General features: G+C 32.4%; 1 protein-coding gene across 1 annotated transcript; it reads left to right on the forward strand.

Moving 5' to 3' along the window:
• The first annotated feature begins 1,297 nt into the window (after nt 1-1,297).
• Nucleotides 1,298-5,941, forward strand: LOC127727040 (growth/differentiation factor 8-like). Its single transcript, XM_052234443.1, has 2 exons — nt 1,298-1,732; nt 3,931-5,941. Exons 1-2 carry the CDS (start codon nt 1,447-1,449, stop codon nt 4,758-4,760), a joined length of 1,116 nt encoding a protein of 371 aa, XP_052090403.1. The 5' UTR covers nt 1,298-1,446; the 3' UTR covers nt 4,761-5,941.
• Nucleotides 5,942-19,650: the final 13,709 nt, after the last annotated feature.

Consider the following 19,650-nt stretch of genomic DNA (forward strand, 5'->3'; position numbering starts at 1 on the left):
CATCCTGTAATGTACCGATTTCCCATCATATAACAAACCGAATCCTTGATCTTGAATTCGAAAAAAAAATATGTGTTCCTATAAAAAACATGTCTCCATTACAAAAGATGTAAGGTCGGTGCCTTAAAATTACCATTTGATTATTCGTTACCAGAGTGTTATTTAAGGGACATGTGCAGTTATTTCAGCTATTGAAATTTGTATGCATCGTACATAGATACACTACAATGTTCAGAAGTTGACAGGTACATGTTACCTGAAAGGTTATTGCGTACTTATTCTACACCTATCATATGTACATGTTTCTGATCTGTAGCTGTGTGTCAAACGAAAGTAATAATTTACTCTTCATTATAAAAAATAATAATTTGTTCTGTACATTTTAAACCTTTTTGTATTGCCTCTAGGTGTAAATAGGAATCATCTTAACGACTATTTTATTAATTTCTTTCTTCTTTGATTAAGGTCACATCGATAGAATTTTCTCTCTGGCAAATCAAACTAAATAGACACTAGACCTGCTCAGTTTCATCCCTTAAATAGCATTCTGCAATACAACTCTCTTCTTGGGTTGAAAATTCGTGTTAATAAAACGAGCTGTGCTTTTATTATTGAGATCAAACAATTTTGTTTATTTAATTTCAGATAAACACGCGAGGAGATTATTTTTGAAGATATTTCGTATGTAATATTATTTCATTGAAATATGTACCTGAATGAATACCTGAGCCCGTTATAGTTTGTTAAAATGGGCTTTAAATACTCTTCTAATGAATTACCTGTATCTGTTATATCGTGAATAACATTAAACACGAATCGTATTTTATGACTGCATTTGAGTGGTGTCATCTTTTTTTATTTATTTACACATCTATTTCTATTGGGGATAAGCCGTGCAGAATGAACAAATTGTTATTTATATTGTTTCATCTGAAGTCTGTCTAATACTTATAAGCAATAAAACGATTTGTTGAATAGATCGAAGGAATTCCCAAATAAATTGTATATATTTGCCCGCGTGCTATTTGGAATGCTTTGAATTCCACACTTTACTTATATATTTATTACATCTCAACAACCGAGTATTTCATGAATGAATTTACGTCACACAAGTGTCAACCAACCAAAAAGAATCCTGTAACACGCTCCATTGGAGGAATGTTTTACCTGATGTACAAGTAAACATAAGCACGTGTAAATGAATTAAATGTCTTACCGGTAGGCGTGACAAGACTGCCTTCTATCAAGGAATGACACCTATCAGCGAATTTGTCAACTCCTTGGTACAGATTTGCTATATTACAGTCAAGTCCACGATGGTGTAAAGACAGTACTACCTTTGTTCTAATTATATTACGATGAACAGTCTATATAAACTCTGGATGAAATTCGTGATACAAAGTCAAAGTGACGACACCACATCAATTGGCGACCCTGCTTCGCGATATGAGCCTTGCTGATTGTACCTTAGCTCTGGTTGTCAGTGTTCTCCTCTATAGCAGTGTGATCTTAGCAAAGCCAACTCGCAGTGTGTCCGACCCGAAAGTTGAAGTGTTCAAACAAAAACTATTGACTTCACTTGGATATAAGGAAGCTCCTGTAGTACGAAATATAAATAGCAGCATACACGAACAGCGAGCAATGATTAGGAAATATAAAGAACATATAAAAGGAAGAATGAATATAGAGGAAGAACGTTACCCAGAAACTGCCAATGTTTATAAACCAAAAGGTAAAGTCTTAATATTAGCTTCGCTTACGTCTTTATACAGAACTGTAGAACCATAAATCAAGTTTGGAACAACTGTTATTGAAGACTTATATTAGATGATCTTAGAATATACTGGTATGCTGTTGTATACACGTTAAGACGTCCAATTATATACTTATACATTTGTTTATGTTATCCAATCAATTATGAAATTTATATGAAATAATTGATGCAATCATATTTTGATTAGTTATACAATTATTTATACTAGCAACTTGTAACTCAAATCAAATTCTGGCTGTATCTTAAACCATCAGAGTGCATTCTATGCTCATCATGGATTGTCTTGTATTGTTGGTTTGCTGTCTAATTTCGGTTTACCCCCATATCTCATTTTATGGGTATAACTTTGATGTACTAGATTTGTTTGATAGAAATATTTTTACGTTACGACAAGTCTGTGAAATGCTGCAGTATTTTAATAAGTCAAATATGCAAATAAAAAACGTGTTGGGATATTAAATATCTGTTTTTCGTGCTTTATTGCAATGCAAATCTAGATGAAACACCTTTCATAATAGTTGTATTCAACAGCGATCACTGCAGAAAGGCAAACTTTAATCGTCACACAAAGTCTGCAGCAGATTCAAATTAAATGTCAACGCTTATGCCGTATTATCATAACCAAAACTGAACACGAGAACATATTTCAAATGTTAATAAGAATTCTTTAACATGAAAATATGAAATTAAAACTTTAACTCTTTTATATTTTACGGTCAAATGATTCTTAATAAACGCGAAAAGGTTTGTGTATTTTACATGTAATGGGATAATAACACGAGAGTAATAATCAGAAGATGTACGCAAGATCTTATTTACAATACTAAGGTCTCAAAACATGTCAGCTTTCGGTTCAAAGAAACCATAAGCAAACTGATTATTTTCTTATTAAAAAGTAAATGACAGTCAATTCAATTCATTTTACTCATTTTTGGCAAAGATCGTAATTCATTACAGAAATCTTGGTGTAATGGTATTGAACATTTCAGATTAGCCCACGATGTTCCTTTTGTTGGGTCGCACTCGATTGTTCGTTTTCTGTACTGCGATGTTATGTTAAAATACAATGTACACTTTTGTCGCTTATTTGATTCATTACAATTTCAAAGATTGGAAAATTAAAAACGTAAATATTGAAATTTAAATTGTATATATGAATAGGTACGCAAGTGGTTTTATAAACAAAATCGAATAAGACAGACTGAAAAAGACAAACTCTGACAATGAATGGAACTACATACGAATCATGACTTTCAATATCATTTAGCATTAAACGAACCGAAACAAGCATATATTCTATTCAAACATACTTATTATATCGTTTAATTTCAACAAAATTGTCTATAGAATAATTTCTTAACAGGGCTAAGGTTAAACGTCTAAATTGGTCAGTTTTCTATAATGCACATAGAAGGATTCAATGGAAATATTTGTAAATGATTAAAAAGACCGAATATTAAAACTTAGAAGTTAGAGAATATTGAAGATAGAGCATGTATGCCAATTGTTAACAGTTTCAAAGTTTGTCCATTAAATTATTTTTAAATTAGAAATTATATTCTTAAGTACTTGTATATTCGAAGGTTGACTTAGAGGAATAATAATAATAAATCAAAAGGTATGCCTTCTACAAAGGAAATTCGATAATATAGCACATTATATCCTTTAACATCCATAATCAAATTGCATTCTGCATTTTATCAAAATTATTACAAATAGTACTAATTAAAAAAAAGTGATTATTACCGTAAAGCTATTTCACAGAATTTTTAAATTGAAGAGAGCTATCTGTTAAAGATATTAATTTCTTCATGTCGAACTACTTTTTAATCGCCTTTAATTAAATACATTGACACTTAATTTAAAATGAACGCATCATTGTTTAAAGGGTTAATGGGGATGCTTAAAAGGTTATTCAATACATATACAAAACTGATTACAGGTAATCGTTGACGTAGAGAAGTATATATTTTATTCTTATTGATGCTATTTTCACTTTGACGTTCCAGCGCCATTTTGAACTTAATTGGCAATAAATTTACAATATTGAAGTTCTTATGAAGGGAATGTCTATAAAAAAAAATCCCTGAATATACCTTCTTTTTATTTCTTACCAAAATAACTGTAATTATACATTGTTTTGTTCTTTTTTGCAGATTCCTTTGAAATCCAACCAGATTACGAGCAATCAACAGCCGCAAATCTATTTCTGAGCTATGACATCCAAGAAAAACAACCAGAAGATCCACACATGGAGACCATCATTTCTCGTGCACATGTTAAAATTGATTTAAAAGAATCGAACAATTTAACTGCACAAATTAAAGTTCATTCAGACAATGCGGATGAATTTTCTAATTTGTTAACCAATGAATTTGTGTTCTCAAATATTCCAACGAATGCCAATGTAGTGTATTTAGATATCACAAGTCTTTTAAGAACTTGGCTCGAAAGCCCAACAGAAAAGTTTGGAATCACTATTTCTTTCACCGCAAACATTTCACAAGTTCTGAAAATAAATTCTAAGAAATCATCTGGAAAAGCATTCAGACTTGATTTTGAAAACGGAATGGAACCAGTATTAGAAGTATTTAGCTATCGAAAGATGATTTTAGGACGTGAAAAAAGACAAGCTAGTACTGCTACTAGCAGACGAGATTGTGTGAAAGGTGATGGCGAGAACAGATGTTGTCGTTTTAGAACACACATATCATTTGCTGACATTGGTTGGGATAATTGGATAATACGACCAAGTGGTTATGAAGCTTATTACTGTGATGGCGAATGTCCACATCGATTTAAAATGGCAAATACCTTCGCAGGAATTAAATCATTGCTACACATGAAAAATCCATCGACATTTTCACCTCCATGTTGTGTTCCGAGTAAACTTAGCCCTTTTACAATACTACATAAAGAAGAGAGCGGGAAGTATGCCTTTATGGATTTAGACGATATGGTTGTAGAGGATTGTAAATGTGCTTGACTCAGGAAAAGACTGTTGTCTGTGATAGGGACCATATATATTTATTTATGTGTCGTTTGTTGAAATACTTGGGTAATACATGATTCCATTTACCATATTTTTTTTTACAATTCCAATTTTATTGCTTTATTTAATGTTTTGTGTGTTTGTATTGTATGTATTGTATGAAAGTTACCATTTGTTTTATTTCCATGACAACAGGTTACCCCTTAAAGGAACAAATGTCTCTTTGAAGGGAAAGATATATTATTATTCGAACGTGCCAAAACTTAGGTCTTTCTGCTCCTTATTGTGTTTTAAAGCACATTTACTAGTCTGTGAATACTTATGAATAAAGTCTTTTTAGTTTAAACTAAAGAACAAAAACAAGTCTTACTGGACTACCGTGCAGTTTTGTTAAATAATATTCTCACTGTTAATTTTCCTGGCATTTAATTGAAAATATCTTATAGCTCATCTGAAATTGTCCTTAACCGTATTTAAATAGAGTCGCTAGATTCCACACTAGAATTCCAATGGCGAAAGCAGCAGGTGTCACATTGGAAACTTTAGTCTCAGTCAATACGAAGTTTATGTTTCACAATGCTGATAAAAACGTTGTGTTGACTTGCAAGAGTTACTTGCTCGAGAGTTATTTAACCGCTTAAATACATGATAATATGTCTTCATAAGAAAATAAGTAATTTTAGAAAAAGTCTTTTTTCGCCCTTGAAATAAAACGGAGAAATCATTTTAAAAGAAAACGCCAACACATGCACAATTACTTAACATTTGTATAATGTATATGCATAAACATAGACATTGAAAATGATAGTAAACGGTAGCTTTTTAAAGGGATGGGGGACTTACAAATTTCGAATAATGAAACACGTATGATTTCATTTTACTAGAACGAGAAATAGTATTTATTTTGATAACTGTGAGAGTGTACAAATGTTGATGACTTGTAGAAAATCCGTATGACGTGCCATGCTGAATAGTAGGCAGAAAGCTATGAAATCCTGGTGCTTATATGTTTCTGAACTTTTCCATGTGATATTTTGTGTTCTCTTGTCAAACAAGGCATTTACTATGAAAATTGAATCACAGTCATGTTATGTTGTTATATATTATTTATTCACAATGATTTTAGCGGCCAAATTGGTGCAAAATGTTGAAATATAAAATATAATGCTGATAAATGTTTGTTTATTTATTAAATATTTCTGACCTTGAGCATTACTCAAGATACATCAATTGTCGAAATGCGTATCTGATGCAGTAAAATTGATACCGTTAATGCTAAAATCCTTCCACCACTTTTAAATACGCACTGCAGCGGGTATCTTTGAATCGCATACATGTAAAAAAAAATATTTTGTTCACTAAACAAAATATGAATAAGGTTTTTCTAGACAAATAGTAATCATGCAATAAAAAAGTGCCAAACACCTCGATAATTCCATTGTACCGTGCTCACCTTGAGTGCATGTGGAATACCATGGTTTCGAATACCGGCTGGGTAAAACCAAAGGCTTTAAAATTGGTATTTAATGCTACTCCGCGAAGCACGCCACATTTAGAAGTAAGAACAATTACGTCCGGCTTGGAGTCAGAATGCTGTCTCCTTAGATACCGTATGGGCTAATGCGATAAAATGCCGACACATCGTGTCGGTCTACTACAAAGAAGGGTATATTCATAACTCATTTACAAGCTTTCGTACTGAGTATTCATGTACATTTTGCATTTTTTCGGATATCAATAAAAATGTGGTCAATTTCGAGCACTTGTAATCACATACTCAATAACGATTGAGGTCAGTCGTCAGATAACATCTTATTTCCAAAATAAGAAATACTAAACAAAAAATCAAAAATACGTCTTCAAAAACTCCATGCAGAGGCTTGATGTAGGAAAAGTTAATACAGAAAAAACAAGAGGAAGTTTCATACATTTTGCCGCTTTATTCATTATTCTCAAAAGTAGAATAAAAAGTCATTTATGCTTTATATCTAAACGAGAAGATGTATGCAAGTCATGCTAATGATGTGAATAGTTTTACAGGAACACAAACGTCTGTATATTCTAACATTTGTAACAAATATATAGCTATACTTTGTTTACCAACCACGTGTTTTTATTGTCTGCAACTCTTATATGGCGCATTTAACTCATATAAGTATTCGTGAATGAGATCTTAAGTACAATGCAGTTTATTTTTTGCATAATTTCTGATAACTTACAAAGTTGACAATACGTAATGGTTGTTTTTAAGCTCATTAATGAAAACCTCCTGTCAAGATTCAAGATGAAAAGCAATAGCAAAAGTGTGGTTTCTTCAGTTTTTTGCGATTTAAAATATTATTTCTATTATACTTTTTTCTTCGTCTCGAATATGCATTTGTTATGTCCAATAAACCAGTGATTGATTGCTTTAATATTATCTAAAATGAAAATAAGTATTAGTACCTTTGCACCTGAATTTCTAAGAACGCATTGAAAGGTTTAACTTCAGACAAATACAAAAGTGTACTGTAATCGCTTCAACATTGTTTATTGTAGATACGATAGTGTCTGGTCCCTTCTAGGGGCCATGCATTTACATTGCCGAATACAGAACAAATATGTGTTCATGTTCTGTGTTATAAATTATAGACCTGGTTACTTTAATGAGTTTGTACTTATATTCTCATGATATTGAATTTTTGACATTAACAACAAAAATTCAATTGCGTACAAAGGACCTCAGCAAGTCCTTAGAGGGACTCTCACACGCCAGAGCATTCTCGGGACTAGCTATACTCTAATCATCCTTGCTTTTCAAATCAAGATTTAGAACTTAAAACACCACCTTACCTACATTAATATTTTTTAATGTTTTCATGAAGGTGCGATTTGCGTAATCTTCAACGATGTTTTTATAAATCGGAGGAAGGAATACATTATTTAAATAAAACATTAAAACGTTTTATAGTGCTATTAATCAATTTACAAAAGACGATATACTTGACGGAGCACCGGAACTCGTGGGTACCAAATAAGTCTTACGCGTGCTTGAATAAATATTATTCGAGATTCATTTCATTTTGCCCTTAGAGGATAACGATATACCTTTTTGTATGTTTTAATCGATCTTACAGTTATTCATTGAATTTAATTAGTACTTGGTTAATAGTGAATGCGGTTTTCCCAATGAAAAAGAAGAAGAAAAACAAGCTATTGTGATCATTACTGGCACGACTGGCTTTAACTTTAAATTCTATTAATGATTCTGCATTCAAACATTATGAATTTAAAATTTAAAAAATATCTCAAAGTTTTAGAATACAATATTTCAAACTTCCGAAGGCTTATCAAAGTAAACAATGAGCGTGATATTTTGCCAGTATTTGCGAATTAATTAATGCTAAGAAAAAAGAAGGTTACATTAAAGCAGTTTACTCATTTGCGTGATAAAATTCAACATATGAATTCGCTGCCCACTAGATTGTTTTGCAGCCAACTAGCCATGATGTTGCTGTATATCTTGGCCATCAATTTGAGGAGTATTGGCATGTAGATCTGTTTCCTCGTGGGCTTTATTGATACATCGACGTATCAAATGTGATTATACAATGGTTTCTCCTTCCTTTAACTATTTCCTGATGCAACAAGACAAATTTGTGTCACGAGATGCTATTTTAATAACTAAGCGTGCATACGCCTATGTTGAGCAGGTTTTTTGTCATATTTGTGGGTTGAATTTATTTTCTAAACATATGGTATGGGTTATTGACCAATTTTTTGCACAGTTTTTAATCGTTGGCCTTTAGCAACAGACACGGAAGTACTTAGTATGCATATCTTTGTCGTAAGCTACAGTTTACACTAGGTATCCTCGTCGCTGTCCTCTTTATTACCATTATAATGTTGTGTTTTACTTGGCAGCAGTCGTGTTTCAGTGGTCGCTTACCTGCGAATCGTCATGTAGAATCGCTTTATGTGAAAATGGTGAGTTTATATCAAAGAATTATGCCCTCTTTTATTTTATACAGTGTCATAACGTTTGTTAAAGTATAGTAAACTGGCATTTACTCAAAAAATCTTTGAGCACGTACTGAAATGCAAGTATAATATACTCAGTTACCCATTCTAAATGCCATTCTAAATGGAGTTTGGTATTAATGCATATTAAATTTAAAATATGACCGAAAAAGACACAAAACAAGAAAAAAAATTGCATTAAGTGAACAGGGAGACTTGAGCTATTAATGATAGTGTTGGTATACCTATATTTGAAGAAGGAAAACAATGTTATATATTCAATCATATAGATAAAATAATTCCTTAACAGGTTAAATAATGTCTTTAATAGTACATTTGAATAACTCGGAACGATTATTTTTTATAAGATCTTATGTTAGTAAGTAAAACTCTTAACTTTGATTAATGGTCTATTAAACTTACCAGTAGGGCATATTTTATTTGAATGTGGACTGGCTTGTGCAGTTTAAGGCAATAAATGTGTTCTTGGTTTTTTGTTATCATTTTTGAATGGTCTATCATCAACCGAAAATCCCTTTATATATTTTCCAGAGCGTATTTATCAAGTTTGGAATGATAATGCCACTATAAAGTTTGGATTAAAGATCCATTTAAAGTTCAAATGACACACTTCTACCATATTCCTAGCACTAAATATTGTGACTACTTCAATGAATAAACTGAGCTAAACTTTAGGCGCGTTTCTTGTTTTGGTTTATTAAGCAGGCCACTGATTTTTTATATTATAAATTAATACACATTGATGTTCTGACAATGATAAACCGATAACTTTGGTATTTATTTTGACGAACAGTATTTATTTTTAAAAGACCTTTTAAGTAAATATGTACATTTTATACATAAATTTGCGAACTAAGTCTTAAGTAAATAAATGGTATGAGCAAGCAAAATGTTACACTGTAGTACATACTATTTCACTTTAAATCAGAACCTAATGCAATTTTCCTAAAAAAAAGCCTTGACTGTAGAACTTTAAAATGTTCGTGCAATCAAAGAAAAAGAGTCAGTCTTATGAAACTAACAAACAAATTAATTTTGCATCCACAAATGTATATTCCTTACAAACTTATTTATGAAATGATTAAGTAATTGCACATGTAACAATACGATTTTGGAAAGCCAATATCAAGTTAACATACCAAAATGAAACGCATCACAAATACGTGACGCGCGCATATAAATATTGTGTACAGAATTATACAGGAAATGTTTAACAATTATTATTACACTTTTTCGAAAAAAATGTTAATTAGTATCACTATGATTTTTTTTAGTCATTATTGTCCAAATTTTACGAAATTAAAGAAATAAATATAACTTAGTATAAAATGTTCCCTATTTATTCTTAGCTAGCAAGTGCACGTTTCAACAGATAGCACAAGTTCAACTATATATGTGATGTCACCTCTTGTTCTATTTGAGTTCTGCAATGGTGAGTTATTACTTCATATTTCATTTTATGAATTGCTAAATTTAAAGACGAAAACACTTTACCCTAACTTGTCTGACTTCAGAAACAACCCTTTATAACAATGCTCCAAGGAAAAGCTCCCATTTCACAAACGAACAAAAATTGCTAAATATTATTGAAAGTGTAATATAAGTATGATAATAAGATAATGACCTTCATTGAAATTTTAAAACGAAATGTAAATGAATTCATTGAATATTTAACCATAGTCCTAGTGTTCAGTCGTTTCTATCAAAAAGTAATGTTCTTTCCTTTAAAGTTGACACTGGACTATAAGCAAACTATGTTTGCCTTTATTTGCAAATCTACTTGTCTAAGTAGACATTTTTTTTAATTTCAACGTAATTACTAACATTTTATTAAGTAATAGTAAAGAAGAAGCGAAAGATACCAAAGGGACATTCAAACACATTCGTCGAAAAAAAAACTGACACCGCCATGACAAATGAAGAGCTGCGCCATTGAGCTCACGTCAATCGATATAAACAATTCACCAAAGTTTCATGCACATTGGTTTTATTGTCCGATATGTTGACGATAAACGGACAGACGGAAGGACAGACGGACGGACGGACAACGGTATACCATAATACGTCCCTTAAACGGGCGAATAAAAACCGAAAAAAAAACGATCCAGAGTCAAACAACACTATACAAAACACAGTACTGAGCAACACGAACCTCACCAAAAAAATCGGGGACGATATCAGGTGCTCCGGAAGGGTAAGCTGATCTTGCTCCACATGTGATACCCGTCGTGTTGCTCATGTAAGCATAAACCCGGTGATATGGCTTAATAGGAATGATTTTGATTACGAGAATATTTGTGTATATGTGTTTCGATGAACCTTGCTATAATTAAATACTAGTGTTCGCAAATTTGAAACATTTATTAATTGACAGTTTTTAACACACACATACATACATTTAGTGACAATTAAATATGGATGAATGTTTTCATTCATACCCATGTGTAATCTAATTAAAATATAGATCACTGATTTCGTTATGCTCATATGAAGTACCATAGATCTGAATTTTAATCAGATTGACCCATGTGATGTTCCTATTAATTTGTTTCTTGGAATATCTTAAGGTTTCAAACGTAAATGAAATATCAATATTTTTTATTGCGAATTGTTATTTTTTGCCAGTAGTCCATTTTCAAGTTATTGAATTCCAGTTTTTAAATATTGTCACAGGATGAAATATCGTTAAGATAACAGTCTTTGTTTCTTGTCATTTCAAACCTCATGGAAGGAGCATACTTTAATGTACGTAAGCTGTATAAAGTTTCCACTCATAATCACATATTTTGCAACCCCTTTTGACTATAAATGGGTGATGCACTTAAGAAGTAAAAGTTTTGTCGGATTCCGTAAAATAGACCATGCTTGCACAATTTGCTTTGTGTAGTCCGGGACCACTGTTTATCATATCTTGGACCTGCTTCTCTTTGGCAAAAGTACATAGTTGGAAACAAACTCGGTAATTTGAAAATAGACTTGTGTGAGAACAAATACCTTAGTCTATGTCAAGACTTACGTGGTACCTACCAAAACGCCACCGATATACTAAAACAAATGTTGCACACTACTGTTACACGGTATTTCTATCAGACTTTAGCCTTTGTGATAAGAACAATCAGCAATTGCACAAAATAGCCAAAAAATTAACTACATGATATGACACTGCACAGAATAGCACTTAGAACAAATATAGACGGGACTAAAACTTTTACAGTTCAAAAGAAGAATGAAAGTTACATTTCAATTTACTTCACAAAATAGTAAAGGATTATAATTAGATTCCCTATGGCAATAAATTTGGCAAATATTTGGCATATTAATCAAAACAGGAAAAAAAAGAAAGAAGAAGGACTTCACTCCTACATATTATATCGTATACTAGTAATTAAAATACTATACTGTAAATATGCATATCGTTTAACAAAGCGCTTGAGTGTAAATTTCATCCTGCAATCTGTGCTTGTAGTGACGAAAAGAGGAAATGCTGATTTAGTCGCTCTTTTTTTCGGGATTGATAAGCTAGTACATAAGTATTTTATATTTTCCAACAACCTAAAGAAATTATTTGCACGCAAATCTCACATGTGCTCTATAATGCAACAAACGTTATAACAAGACTTCTAAGACATATGCATATAAATCAGACAATAACATGACAATGGACACACAACAATGGAAAAAACCCAAATCTATGAAATAATTGGTAATGAAATAATATCCCATTTTCATCAGTTAAAACTGCTGTCGCCATGGCAACACCAAAATGTTAAGCTCTGGCCAGGTAATAATATCTAACAGTTCATAATGATTTGAGTTGGTGCAAAACATTAGGTGGGGTATACGTCTAATAGACCACAGCTCAGCGACACATAAAACTACATTTAGAGGTCAACATACGGCATTCAACTATAAATAAGTGCTCAGTGTCATTAAAAGTTGTGATTCAATTCAACAATGACGATCAACGAATTGCCTTTGACGCAATATTACCCAAATTACCAAAAAAAACTTTACGATACTGTATATAATAACTAAAGACAACTTCAGAAGATGTACCTGACTTGTAACAGACTCATGAACATGTTTACGAGTTGAATTAGTTTTGTGGAGGTCTTACTTAGGTATGATATATATCTGTATATCTATTAGAATGACATTTACATCGTGCATTGGTACATTAAACATTTCATGTATGGACGTCAAAACTGCAACCAATACGTTTATCATGGAATTTAAAGCAATTATTGCGCATTTTATCCTTGCATTTAACATTCCGCACGTTAACTGATGTTGCAAATGCGAAACTTGAAAAGAATCAGGTAAGTAATAAACGAGACAACAATTGTGTTTAAAATCTAATTTTGCGCACGGGTCTAAAATGTTTATTTAAATCATATTTGCGGTTTCATCTAGAACACACAGACCTTCCCAAAAAATTAAAATTGATACATACTTCTCGCAGCTTTGGATCTATTTCAATAAAATTTTAATTTAAACTTATTCCTGATGTACATTTAATTTTTATTCGACTTGAATATCAGTGGAGCAAGACGTAACAACTACTTATATCTGATTAAAGTAAAGGGTTGGTTTAAGTTGATGTTCGAAGCGTGCACAACACGCCTCCTAAGTTTAATCACAATCTCTCTCCTTAAATCATCTAGTGCAGTTTTCTTCATTAGGATTAGTATAATACCATGTAGGAAATGTAAACTTTCCTTTTGATCTTCAGATTTTTTATACCTCAGAATTTAAAAAAGAAAACTTTACGCTCGCATAGATTTCTTTGGCACAGTAGGTCTACCCACGCATGCGAAACATCCACATTCCATTTTAAAGTTAAATGCTCTATTCGGTTGGTAATTCAAGTTTTTATAAACATAAGGCTGCGGCAGCTTACTGTTCAAGTAATAGTGATGTTTTTTTCTTACACTTATAACGATTTGGGCTTAATTTTAGTTTTAATACCATGCGATAAAAACGAAGATTGAATTTCATAAAGAAAACTCTTTTTTTTTCCCATTTTTGATATAAATATTTCTTGTTCATTTTGTTTATTTACTAAAAATTCATAAACTGAAAAAAAAAATTGCGGAAAGGTCAACGCTACTTACCAAACAATAGATGACATTCATCAGAAAAAGACTACTTAAGAGAACATTAGCACTACGATTTATACATACAAACTTGTCTTAGTGACCACCTGTACAAGAGAATAAAATTAACCTTTAATTATAGTTTATTACATCGCATCGAGGTACGCAATCTTACTGTGACAAGAATTTTATATCATTACTACAAAAAATAACCTAAATCTAAGCACCACCTAATATATGACATTCTTTTATTAAAAATGAGAGATAGACAGCATTGGTACGAAAGTGACTTTTAGACAGGCGTCAAATGACATTCGTTAGAACTAAAAACAATTTGTGACTATTAAAGCATCATCTTTCTACTTTTTATAGTTACAGCGCCTTTAAAAAATATTTCAGAAAAAAACAACCTATTTTAAAAGCGTTAAAGGTTTTTACAAGACAAAAGATTAATCGACGTCATGAAAAAACAAGTACCAACGATAATATATATGATATTTGAAGTTATCTCCGCGAATGTTTTACAAACGATATATAAATTATGATTTAGTCATCGAATGCGACTTCTTATTATATTTCTACTTGTGGAGCAGCACGAAGGGTGCCACCAGTGGAGCAGAAACTGCTTATTCTCCCATAGCCCCTTATATCCATCCCAAATTATGGTGGGATTCGTAATGCTCAGTCTTTTGTCTTCAGCGTGGTGTATCTTGGACTGTTGTTTGTTTTGTGTATTTATTCCTGTTTACCATGGTACTGTCTGTCTTTCTTCGATTTAATGTTTTTGTTTTCCTTTGGAATGTTGAGAAAGGCAGATATTTGGCTCACATAATCAAAAAGGAACCAAGATAAATGAGCTTACTTTTCCTGCAAGATAGCCATGCCTTCTTGTACAAAACCTCTTTATACGACGACTCGGATGTATAAGTACTAACAAACGTGAGGAGCTTTATTTCCAAAAAGATTCTAAAAAGAATAGTCAAATCCATATAAGGCCAATTTTGCCTAAGCGAGTTTTAAGTTTCCTTAGATAAATGAGATCTGGGATGAAAAGGTCCTTTTCTCACATTTTTAGTACCCTCAGGTGGATTTTTTGCCAAATAACTTCATTGACTTTTCGCAAAGACGTTTCAGTTTTATCAATCATGTCGTACCAACTTTTATATTTTTACTCACAAATCATTTTTACGGTAATATCATTTTTCCTCTTTTTTGTGTGTTTTTTTGGGGGGGGGAGGGGGGGGTCTTAGAAGCTACCCATGAAAATTTCAAATCAAAACATCTATGTCAGATTTGCGTCTTCCTCTTTTAATTGGTCCTGTAAATGTGATGATATCAAATCAATTTTCGGTCAAAATGATGCTTTTTTCAAGATACATAATTATTTCAAAAAGTAATACACATTTGTAGAAACGAATCCTTTTTGCCCGATAGTACACTATCCGATATATTACGTGGGGATTGAAAGTTGCATATCTTCGGAAATGCATAGACACTCAAAATTTCAATTGATATGGAATGTCCAAAACGGACTTTGTAAATTTATTAGTATATTACGTGTGCTGTATAACATACAAATGTTTAATATCAAAAACCTTTGAAGCTTTGAAGTTGTTATTTTCTTAAATGACGATGCATAAATGATTTTATGTGTTTTCTTTCTCGACTATATAGATCAAATATATTTTATACTATTCTGACTAATAGGCTACAAATTCTGTTTCAGCATCTTGAACTCCATTTAATTAAATTTAATAAATTCGAGCCATACCGTGTACCAAGCCAAAATCTTGTGGTGTAGACGCGTGTATTACCAATAATTACAGTAGTCGAACATTTAAAATCTTTAAATTTGTGATTTATTGCTTGATAAATATGATATTTAATCTAAACGATAATTGATTATAATTGGTTTAAGTGTTACGACAGATAAAAATCTACCCCAGAATACTAATTATACAATTACTAAAAAAAAAAAACGCCGATACAAAACATGTACAGTTTTTAAAGGGTGTGGCATATTTTTTTAAAAAGAGTCGAATTTATAGGTCAAATTGTCTTTTAAAATCTGCTTATAGATTTAAAAGTATTTATATTCGTTCAGGTATTACGCCCTTAGTCAATCAATGTAAGCCGAAATTGCAGTGACGTATTTTGGCGACTATTATAAAGTAGATCTTTTGTAGCTGGTAATAAGTAGAATTCAGTCATTCTTTGTGTCACCTATTAAAGTACCAAATGATTTAGTATAACTTAACCACTTTGATGAAAACTTTCAAATCTTTTCTTTTCACTAACTTAAACTTTACTTGATTAGATGTGTGCATGAAGAACAAATACACCCATACATAGTAGAGGTGTATTTTATTTTGTAAGCATTTTTTGGGCTCATTGTAGTTGTTCAAAATCCACATCCACGAAACAAATATTTATCCGTTCACTCCATCTAGAGGAAATCAAGCATCTATGTTTTATTTTTGAAATGTCAAATTAACGGTAGCCTTTTTTTGTAGAGATTTTCGTGATCTCCGAATTGCGGAAGGTGCTACGAAACATCCGGACCAAAAGAATGAATTAAAGGGAGTTGCATGTTCTTAAAAATTGACATTAAGGATGTAGTCAGGTCAGGTTTAGGTAATTTTTGTGAGATGTTCGTACTCCTTTGGTTTTTTCCTGCGATACAGATATTTTGCCCAATATTACCCACTTTTCTTTTCATAGAAGACTTCAATAGCTCAGAAAAAGGTCAGTACCAAAATTTGAGCAGATTCTAGTTTTCTTTTCTTACGATTTGAGACCCAAATAATGCCAATGCTAAATATAAGGTAAAAGTCCAAATCAGCCTTTTTCCGCCATTTGTTTTATATCAAATATCTCTAAAAGGAGCTCCATAATCTCAATATTTTTAGTTTATTTTGTTCCTCAACTAAATACTCTTCTTACTGATAGTATCATTTTTAAATTCCAGATTTTTAAAAGTTCACCCGACTACATCCTTTAAAACCAAGTTGATGCGTGCATCACTTGTAGGAAAGTGATATATAGTACAAGAAGACGCCTGTGGAATAGCGGGTATTCGAAGTAGAATATGTTTATTTAACAATGCACATTGTCATCTTGAAAAGTGTAGTACTTATGTTGAAGAAAGTAAGTGAACTATTTTCGTCAAGTTGGAATGCTTTCATTCGTTTGTCAGGAAAACAATTTCGCTTGTCTGATGACAATTTAATTATCTTGTAAAACCATTGCGGTGCGTTGTTATAAACAAATATACTGTAGATTTTTTTAACCAATCTTGTTTCATTTAGGTTTGTTGTTGTGCGTTGTTGTTTTAGTGGTTTTGAGTCACATTGTTACTGATTTGTTCCATGGCAAACGGAAGAATTGACATACATTCGTATAAAATGACGAAAGGACAGTCAGAATTCATTTTCTTTTCCAAACTATATCCTATACATTCAAAACTAAAGAAAAAAACCGAGGATAACATGCTAAATACTAAACTTGGCATGCAAGCTTCATGGTACATAGTCATACTGATAAATTAAAATTAGTAGTTTGAAAAGCAACATAAATCCGCACGAAGTAAATTCAGTACCCCTTTCGAAACTTCATTCTCTGTATGACTTATTATTGGCATTCTCTGTTACAAACCCTCTTTCTAACCAAAAAATAATTTACAGGTATCATCTCGGATATTGTCCGTCACAGATTTTCAAGACAGGTAACATGGACTTAAAATTTAATGAGCATGCAGTAGTCTTTTGAACGAGTCAAGATTTTCTGCAGCGTTCACCGAGGCAGGTAAGGTGTTCCAATCTCTTATCGTTCCTGGATAGAAGGACTCTTGCTTGATGCTAATCCTGCAAGATGGTATTTGGAAAGAGTGAAAGTTGGTATGAGTTGTTAATCTGTATGGTGGTATAAGTTTGTCATCAGCATCAATCTTTACTTCCTCGTATGAAATTTTGTATAGGAGGGTTAGCCTAGCGTTCTTTCATCTCTCTTCTAGTGTTGGCCATTATACTAGTAGTTGTTGTAGCATGGTTTCAACTGATGATATGGTGTTGTACCTTTTTTTTTACATACCTTGCTGACCTTCTTTGTATCATTTCTAGCTTATGCTTTTTTTTAGTAGGTGAGGATCCTATATTGAACTTGCATATTCAACTGTCGGTCTTACTAGTGATGTATATGTCTTTTCCTTGATCTCACTGCTTGCTGTATTAAGTTTCGTTTAAGGAACCCTATTGTCCTGTTATCATTTTGACAGATGTTTTTATATGAGCACCCCACTTTAGGTCAGATTTTACGATGATTCCAAGATATATGACTGATGAGACATGTTCTAAGTTGTGTTTATGCAGGATGTAATTTTTGTATATTGGTTGTTTCTTTTTTGTGATTACCAGAACTACACATTTAAAGGAATAGAACTGAATCATCCATTTTTCTTCCCACGTGGCTAGCTTGTTGAGGTCTTCTTGCAGACTGTTGTTTTTCTGATGAGACAATGAGGTATGCAATGGTGTCATCTGCAGATAGCCTCACTGTTGATGAAATGTTGTCTGGCATGTCATTGATGTAGAAAACGAAAAGGTTGGGGCCCAATACTGATCACTGCGGGACTCCGAACTCTACATTTATGATGTCAGACTTCTCCCTTTCTATGACAACGCGCTGTGTTCTACTAGTATCAGAAAGAAAGCCTTTATCTAAGCATTTGTTTTTCCTTTGATTCCATAATATTCAAGTTTATAGATTAAGAGACTGTGTGTTACTTTGTCGAAGGCCTTCGAGAAATCCATGATGAGACAGTCTGTTTGTTGTCCATTGTCATGGTTCCTCGTGATGTCGTCTATGAACTCCACTAGTTGTGTCTCGCATGACCATTGTTTTCTAAACCCATTTTGTAGACGATGTTACTCTTATCTGCATGATTCATTATGTGGCTGGTGACTATATGCTCCATGATTTTGCAGCAGATGCATGTAAGAGATACAGGTCTGTAATTGATGGCTTCGAATCGTTTGCCTTTCTTAAAAACTTAGCAGACATTTGCTGTTTTCCATATCGATGATACTATTCCAGTTTCATATGATCTTTTATATATCAGTTTTAGGATTGGTGTTACTTGTAATGTCATCTCTTTTACTATTCTAGGTGTTAAGTTGTCTGGACCTTCAGCTTTGTGTGGGTTTAGTGCTAATAGTAGTTTTTTTATTACATTTTCTGGGATTATTATGGCTGTTGCTGTTTCAAAGTTTCCAGTCATTTCGCATCTCTGTTTGTATTCTGTTTGAGTGGATAAATTTATCTTTATTGGAAAACGCATCTTTGAACTGCTGATTTTATAATATATTGGCTTTATCAAATAACTCTTCATTAAGTAGATCATCTGATTTCAGTGTTTGGTACTAGGTTATTTCCATCGGATTTCTTGTGTTTAATATATGACCAGAAGCGTTTCATACAATTTGGGTTTTCATCGTTTTCACTGCTTGGTGTGACTATGTCTTCTATGTATCTCCAATATGCTTTGCGTATTTGTTTCTGTACTTCACGTTTGAGTTCTTTGTACTTTAAGTTGTCTCTTGCGTTATTTGATTATATTTTCCTTTTGTATGCTCTGTCTTTCTTCCTAATAAGTCGACGTATACCTGTGGTTATCCATGGGCAACCATTTTGAGTACGAGATGTTTTGTGTGGAATATTTCTTCTTATGATGGCTTCAGTTTTACAGAAGAGTTTCCAAATGACTTCAGCGC

Source organism: Mytilus californianus, unplaced genomic scaffold (assembly GCF_021869535.1).
Source record: "Mytilus californianus isolate M0D057914Y unplaced genomic scaffold, xbMytCali1.0.p SCAF_1, whole genome shotgun sequence".
Classification (NCBI taxonomy): Eukaryota; Metazoa; Mollusca; class Bivalvia; order Mytilida; family Mytilidae; genus Mytilus; species Mytilus californianus.